This window comes from Myodes glareolus, chromosome 26, assembly GCF_982192425.1.
Source record: "Myodes glareolus chromosome 26, mMyoGla1.1, whole genome shotgun sequence".
NCBI classification, from domain to species: Eukaryota; Metazoa; Chordata; class Mammalia; order Rodentia; family Cricetidae; genus Myodes; species Myodes glareolus.
In genome coordinates this window covers 43762037-43770149 of record NC_142051.1, presented here as the reverse complement: position 1 = coordinate 43770149, position 8113 = coordinate 43762037, and the positions used below count along the sequence as shown (strand labels likewise).

The 8113-nt window shown below is 52.2% G+C and overlaps 1 protein-coding gene across 1 annotated transcript; it reads left to right on the top strand.

Annotated features, from left to right (window-relative positions):
• On the top strand, nucleotides 1-8113 carry Ckap4 (cytoskeleton associated protein 4). The gene is made up of 2 exons (XM_048418288.3): nucleotides 1-560; nucleotides 5665-8113. Exons 1-2 carry the CDS (start codon nucleotides 132-134, stop codon nucleotides 6964-6966), a joined length of 1731 nt encoding a protein of 576 aa, XP_048274245.3. The 5' UTR covers nucleotides 1-131; the 3' UTR covers nucleotides 6967-8113.

The following is an 8113-nucleotide window of genomic DNA, read 5'->3' as shown; positions in this document are numbered from 1 at the left end:
AGCCGCCCCACGCTCCGGGCCGCTCCGACGCCGCCGCGCCCGCGTGCCGCCAGCGCTGCCCCCGCGGGAGCCGGAGCCAGCGTCCCGGGCCGTGCGCTCCGTTCGCCCCGCTCGCCCATCCCGCCGCCGCCATGCCCTCGGCCAAACAAAGGGGCTCCAAGGGAGGCCACGGCGCCGCCAGCCCCTCGGACAAGGGCGCCCACCCGTCGGGCGGCGCGGATGACGTGGCGAAGAAGCCGCCGCCGGCGCCGCAGCAGCCGCCGGCGCCGCACCCGCCGCAGCAGCACCCGCAGAATCAGGCGCACCGGGGCGGCCACCGCGGCCGGTCTTCGGCAGCCTCCTCCACCGCCGCCGCCGCCGCGTCCTCGGCGTCCTGCTCGCGCAGGCTTGGCCGGCTGCTCAACTTTCTCTTCTACCTCACCCTGGTGGCGGCGGCCGCCTTCTCTGGTTGGTATGTCCATCATGTCCTGGAGGAGGTCCAGCAGGTTCGGCGCGGCCACCAGGACTTCTCCCGTGAGAGGGACGAGCTGGGCCAGAGCCTGCAGGGCGTCGAGCAGAAGGTGGGTACACCAGCTTTGGCCGGGTCGGGACCCCACTCCTGCCCTCCTTGAAGGGGCGCTCGTCCTTTTCTGCCTAGGCCCTATGGCTAGCGCTGGGACTCCAGATTCCTAGAAGCCAGGGTGGCCCCAAACCCGCTTTGTTAATGGTCCTGGAGAGGGATGGATCAGGCTTCGAGGATGGCCAGACCATCGGGGGAGGGTGGGCCAAGGGCCTGTCACAGGACATTAGCTGTGACCTGTAAGGAAGCAGGCAGGCTCTACGGAGCCCATTCTTTTTGCATTAGGAACCGCTGAGTGGGCAGAGTTGCCTGAAAAGGAAGCTGGAAGGGAAGCCAGCGCATCCCTGGAAGCCTTTGGTGAAGGCTTCACCTCGGTTCTGCTGGTGGGAGTCATCTGAGCCAGTTTTTAATAGACCCAGAGCTTTGGGGGAAGGAAAAGCTGGTGAGCTTAGTCATTAGCTAAGTTCAGATGAAACGGTGTCTATCTTTAGGCCCCTTGTCCTTAGCTGGACCAATGGGCCCATGTGGGGGCCTTTGAAGTAGCCTACTCCAGCTTGAGAGGAAACACAAGGCCAAAGGTATCAGGTCACTTCCATGGGGTGTGCAGAATCATCTATTTTATTTTCCAATCCGTAGAGTTAACCCTGGAGGGAGGAAGGGAGGACTCACCGTTCCGATTCCGTTTTCCAGACCAGAATATTGAGGTTCAGAGACATAAAGTGAGTTAACCAAGATCCCAGTTGACTGAGTTACAGATTGTCTAAGAAAGTCTGGGCCCACCGTGTGATAAAGAACCCATAGCCAGCTGTTTCAGGAATGGCTGTATCCAACGCCCAAGACAAAATTGCTTAGCTTCCACACTTCCAGCCCGAGGGTAACCCCCTTTCCTCCCTTGTCCTGTCGTTGTCGTGCCCCCCCCCCCCCCCGCCTCCACTATTCTCCACCATATCCTTGCTCAATGAAACTCATTTGCTGGACGGAAACAAAAAATCCCGCCACTTCTGAGCCCGGAACCTCCTTTTCCCAGCATGCTGCTTGCCCTGCCAAGTCTCTACTTTTGTGGAGTGTGCAGCGCTAGGAATTTCCTCCGAAGACGGGAAGAGCAACCAGAGTGAGTCAGCCTGTGAAGTGGTGCAGGCCAAGGGAGGTGACTTCTGAGGGAGTCGAGTAGGCAATTCTGCTGTGCGTGCAGAATATCGGAGCACCCTAAAGACACAGACACCCTGCAGGAGCCTCGTCGCCAGCTCCTGCTTCCCCACTTCCATCCACCCACCTGCTCATCAGTCATAATATTTATCGAAGCCTGATAGTTGTTGCATGACTGTGTGTGGGCCCTGGGGAGGATATGGAGGAGAACAAGGCACAGGGCAAGTGTGTAAAGAGACACGCTAAGTTGGTGTGAGGTGGTGGGTAACTTGCACACGCTTTGGCAAGGAGGAGCTTGTGAAACTTAACTGGGTCTGTATCTGCGTGGTTGGGGTGGTGCAGCCGTCAGAACTGTTGGGAGGGGGACTGTGAAGTGCTTACAGGTAAGGGGACAAACTTGAACATGCCTTGAACAGACAGGTGGCTAGGCTTTCCATGACAGAGTGACACTCAGGAAATACAGGAGAAGTTGGAAATTGAGGCCCACATGGAGGATGTCTTGAATCCAGGTTGGAAAAACTGGGTATTTCCTATGCTGCCTTCCTGTCTCTCGATTGGTCCCCTCCCCCTTCCCTGTAGTCATAGTTGTTGTCACCTTCCTCTCTGGGCCTCAGTTTCTCATTCTGGCACCATCAAGATTTGAAAGACTTGGGGCTGGGGGAGGAGATACGGGGATGGCCCAGTCAGAAGTGTTCGCTATGAAAGCATTAGGACTTGAGTTTAGCTACCTAGGACCCATGCAAAAAGCTGGGCCTGGCAGTCCACCCTTGAAATCCCAGTGTTGGAGAAGGCACAGACAGGAAGATGGCTCTGGTGTTTACTAGCCAGGCAGGCCAGCCAAATCAGCGTGCTTCAATACCGGTAAGAGACCCTGTGCCAAAGAGTAAGGTCCTTCACACATATGTACATCCACATCCTGCAGCACATCCACACGGATATGTACTACGCACACACGAATACAGACTTTGCAGGGAATCTTCATGGCTCCAAAGCTGTTGAAGCAGTGACCTCCCTTGGAAAGAGGTAATGATGTTATCAATCTGCTTTTCAGGCATTGTGTACATTATCCATTTCAATAATACCACAGGACCACAAGAAGTTCAGAGCTTCACCACATGTGGGTGGGTCAGCCATAGCCCTAGATAAACTCCTGTTGTTGCCCTGGTCCATCGCAAAGTTCCCTAAAGCAGTAGTAGGGGTGGCTTAGGCTGGTAGGAGCACGTTGTTGAGAAGATGGGCTATTTGTAGGGAGCGAGTCCTTATTTGGGTTTTCTCGTTTCTCATCTTGGGTCTCTGAAGAAGAGCCAGGACTTGCTTTCGGTGGTGGCAACCCTCTAGGCATCCTTGGGAATAGTTCAGCTCCTAAAATCAGACGTTCTGGGATTCTGATGCTTGGCTCCACCACTTCCACGCCGCGTATCGCCTACCACATGGTGGACATCTCTCACGCATTCCAGAAGAGCAGACATCAAGTGCATATTAATTGTTATGAACGCTTTGTGCACAAAGACGAACAACCTACAGCGCCCTCAGTAGGGGAGACGCTGGCTTCCTTTGGGGGTTGGAATGGTTTCTGATCCAAATCACCTTCTACCCGTTGGTAAAGAGCCAACCTGGGATTAAATAGGAGCCAGGCCCGCCCAAACTTTATCAGGCATTGCTCTGAATTCCCTCATTCTTTGGCCCATTGAGAAAACACGGAAAGTGGCCCTGCCATGTTGCAGGTGCTGGGCGCACCCACTCATGCTTCTATTTTAAGTACTATGCTTAGAACAGGAAGGCATTGTGATTTACTAACCTAGTTTTAGAGGTCACCTCTCTCTCCTGCCTTCTCTCCGTATTCTTTATGTCTCAGGTTGTATTTGGCTGGGGAGGGAAATTGTCTACTTTCCAGAGTCCTCGAGAACCCCATTCTAATCTGTCTTTAACAACAACAACAACAACAAAAAATCACAGATTTGGGATGTGGGACGTGAATATGATTTTAATTCCTAGAGATTGGGAGACGTGCTCTGTGGCTAGGGTGTCCTGCGTGCATCCTTGCTGTGCCCTTAGCTTCTCTCATCTTTTGGCGTTGAGTGGAAGGTACTGCTAGGATTCCCCAGGTGTCGGAGGAGTTTAGGATAAAGCCAAACCGTGATGAAGGTCATAGCGACTATGCACTGAGCATCCAAGAGTTTAGGCACAGTTTAGCGCTTTATGTGTTCAAACTCACTTAGTTCTCACAGTGACAATACTGTGAGTCAGGTGTATGGCTCTTTATCGTATTTATTTTTTCTCACTTTTTTTTTTTTGTGTAAGATAGGGTTCCATGTAGTCCCAACCAGCCTCAGCCTCACTGTGTAGCCTAGGATGACCTTGAACTTCTGACCTTTTTACTTCCACCTCATAGGCATATGCTTACCAGACCCAATTTATTAAGTACTTGGACGTCAATCTAGGAGCTTGTGAAGGCTTCTAGCAGTCTACCAGCTAAGCTATATGCCCAATCCCAGCCCATGTGTGTGTGTGTTTACCCGATTTCACACTCTTGTACTGTTTTTAAATCAAGAGAACCACCCCCCTCAAGATTTACTTTTGTTTTGTGTTTAGTTTTGTGCCTGCATGTATGTATGTGTGCATGCTTGGTGCCTGAGGAAGCCAGAAGAGGATATCAGATCCTATGGAACTAAAGTTACAAACATTGTGAGCAGCCATGTGATTGCAGGGGAATTAAGCCGAGAACGTCTGGAAGGGCAGACAGTTTTCTTAACCACTGAGCCATCTCTCCAGCCCCTGAAAAATCTTAAATTTAGTTTAATCTAGAATATCTGTCTTCCTCCTTTTTAAAAAATACATTTAATTGTTGACTATTAATGACATTAATCCTGCAGACCCCTCCATACTGGGTTTATCTGGTAATAACCTCATAATGAGTCTCTTTTGCATGTTCCAGAAATGGGGAGTTGGGCCTAGGGACTTACAGAATCAGGGCCACACTGCTGGCCTTCTTATTCTCCTTTCCTTAAATTCACTGCCCCCCCACCAATGACATAGGTGTCACATCAGGATAAGGCCTACCTTTTTGATCAGCACAGCCGCTCAGTGTGTTAGGCCCGCTTGTTAGGAGGCCTGCGCTGTGCCTCATTCAGAATGGAGTCTGTGTAGAATGAATGTGTAGCAGCAAAGAAGGTCACAGCATGTTCACAAAAGCCAGAGCGCCCTAAGGAATCGTCCGGCCTGCTGCTTGTGCTTTCAAATGAGGTCACTGACGTCCAGGGAGGGCAGTGACGTCCAGGGAGGACCTGACATCCAGGGTGGACAATGGCTCGCCAAAAACCACATAGCTGGATGTTACCTGGACTTGGTCTCTTTGCTTTGTGCCTCAGGTTCTTTCCTAAGAAAATGTGTGATGCTCAGTTGCAAGAGCTACAAAGCCAACCCTAAAATAGTAGAGGGAGGGGAGAGAGAGAGAGGGGCGAGGAGAAGAGAGAATAGGATGACGAGAATGCTGATTGACCCAAACTAGAAAACTCAAGAGTAGACTCGCAGGTTTAGCTGTATTCAGGGATTGAATTACGTCTTCAGAATGGGTTCTGGCCTTGTTTCAGCTGCCTCCCTGCGTGTTGTCTTGACTGATGAATGGGTATTGACCATTCATTACTGGGTGTTGGTTTGAGCAGCACCAGGCCTCCCTCATCCAGTGGGGAAAGGTGTTGCTCACCTCATCAGCCTGCCTACCTCTTGTCCATCCCTGGATCGGCATGTTGGCTGAGAGATAGGCAATGAGAGGCAGATGTACCTTGTTGCCTGGTCGGGTTGGGTAATGAGCCTACTTGTTACCACAGCAACCACCACATAACTACCTTTGGAAGGAGAGTGCTGACGGGGAGGGTACAACAGAGTGCAGAGAATCACAGAAGGGTATACCAACACGCCAGAAACTGTTCTCTGTGGCTAACATCTGGATTTGCTCGTAGGTACAGTCTCTGCAAGCCACGTTTGGGACTTTTGAATCCATCCTGAGGAGCTCGCAGCATAAACAGGACCTCACAGAGAAAGCTGTGAAGGAAGGGGAGAGCGAGATCAACCGTATCAGCGAGGTCCTGCAGAAGCTGCAGAACGAGATCCTCAAAGACCTGTCGGACGGAATCCACGTGGTAAAGGATGCCCGAGAGCGTGACTTCACGTCCTTGGAGAACACGGTGGAGGAGCGCCTGACGGAGCTCACCAAGTCCATCAATGACAACATCGCCATCTTCACCGACGTTCAGAAGAGGAGCCAGAAGGAAATAAATGACGTCAAGATGAAGGTTGCCTCTCTGGAAGAATCTAAGGGCGATCGCAGTCAGGACCTGAAGATTCTGGAGAAAGCCCTGAAGGAGGTACAGGCCTCTGTGAAGTCCAGGGAGAGGGACATTGAAGCCCTGCAGAGTTCCCTTCAGACCATGGAGTCTGATGTCTACACAGAGGTCCGGGAGCTAGTGAGCCTCAAGCAGGAACAACAGGCGTTCAAGCAGGCGGCCGACTCCGAACGCCTGGCTTTGGAGGCCCTCACGGAGAAGCTTCTGCGATCTGAAGAGTCCTCCTCGCGCCTCCCAGAGGACATCAGGAGACTGGAAGGGGAGCTGCAGCAGCTGAAGGCCCAGGCCCATGGGGCAGAGGAGGCCATCGTCTTTAAAGACTCCAAAGCGGTGGATGAACTCCAGAGGCAGATTGAGGGCCTAGGTGCCAGGCTCCAGTATGTGGAGGACGGGGTGTACTCTATGCAGGTGGCTTCTGCACGCCACACCGAGAGTCTGGAGTCGCTCCTATCCAAGAGCCAGGAGTACGAGCAGCGTCTGGCTATGCTGCAGGAGCAGCTGGAGAGCCTGGGGTCCTCCTCCAATCTGGCCAGTACAGTGAGGAGCCTGGGGGAGGCCCAGCTGACGATGGCCAGCGACGTGAAGGAGCTGCAGCGCAGCGTGGGCGAACTCCCCAGCACCGTGGTGTCGCTGCGAGAACAGGTACACTCGCTGCTCAGCCAGGACCAAGCCCAGGCCACGCCTCCCCAGGACGTCTTGGACAGGCTCTCTTCCCTGGACAGCCTGAAATCCTCCGTGAGCCAAGTGGAGTCGGACTTGAAAATGCTCAGGACTGCCGTGGACAGTCTGGTTGCCTACTCTGTCAAAATCGAGAGGAATGAGAACAGCCTGGAGTCGGCCAAGGGCTTGCTGGATGACCTAAGGAACGACCTCGATAGGCTGTTTGTGAAAGTTGAAAAGATTCATGAAAAGATCTAAATGAACTGCGTGTGCAGGGCGGGCACAGATTTATAGTCCAGTTTCTTACGACCAAAAACAAAGCGAAGGCCGATTGTTTCCTCCCGGGTGCCCTCCCACCAGCGTGTTGCCCCTCCCCCCACGGAAAGCAGTAGAAGACGGGTTCTGTGCCCTGTTCATTTAAGTGCGGTTATTGGCCACTCACCCTTGGTTTCTGAAATCCTGTTTCTGCTTTTGGTTTGGCTTCCTGAAGGCCCATCCCTGTGCAGAAAAGGTGACTTTTAGAAGGGGTGTGTCTACTGTTAGGGAGAGGACGCTGGCTTTAACTGGGGATTAACAGGGAGCAGATTAATCTAAAAAAAGGAAAAAAAATCTGTCTGGCTGACCAATTTATAGTAAAACACAGCAACAACAAGAATGGGGGGGGCAGGCATTTTTCTTTTTAATTGTCTTTAAGGAAAATTAATTTTACAGTTTTTTTTATACTCTCAGCCAGAGTTTTTATGTCTCTTGTCTTCCACTTAGAAGTGGTAAAAACTCATAGATGTGAGCTCTGAAGGCAAGGAGGAGAACGCCCCCAGAGCCTTCTGCTTGAGGGTCACTCTCAGGGGCGCGGTCCCTTTCCCATCCTGAGTCTAGCCATAGCAAGGGTAACTATGCAAACTCAGAAGGCTCCGAACGTGAGAAACAGCGCCCTGAGGCCCAGGGCCCTTCTGTTCCTGGTGACCCACCTGCGTCAGCACATTGAGAGGGGGTAACCAGGTGAGTGTGGGGTCCTAGAGGAGACACCTTTGTGTTGTGATGTCCGAGCTGTACCTTCTCCCTGGGAAATGGAGGCCAGATCCTTTATGTCATCACAGTATTCCCGAGGAGGCCTCTGCCGCCTGACCCCATCTGTCAGTGAGGATCACGTGTGCTGCATTTGTCATTGTTCTTGGCGGCACCCTTGCCCCTTGGGCTGTTTTGTCTCTGGTGGCTGCCTTGCCCTTCCCACCCCCCCCACTCCCCCACCCTCACTCCCCCAAAAATAAAGGAAAGAAAAAAAATTTTAAAAAAAAAAAGAAAAGCTGTAAAGAAAAACAAGGTTTGTTAGTTTACTGTGAAATGAACTGTACGGCTTATTTACAGTATTTTTAATTCTTAATAAACCCTTGAGCTTTGTTATGAA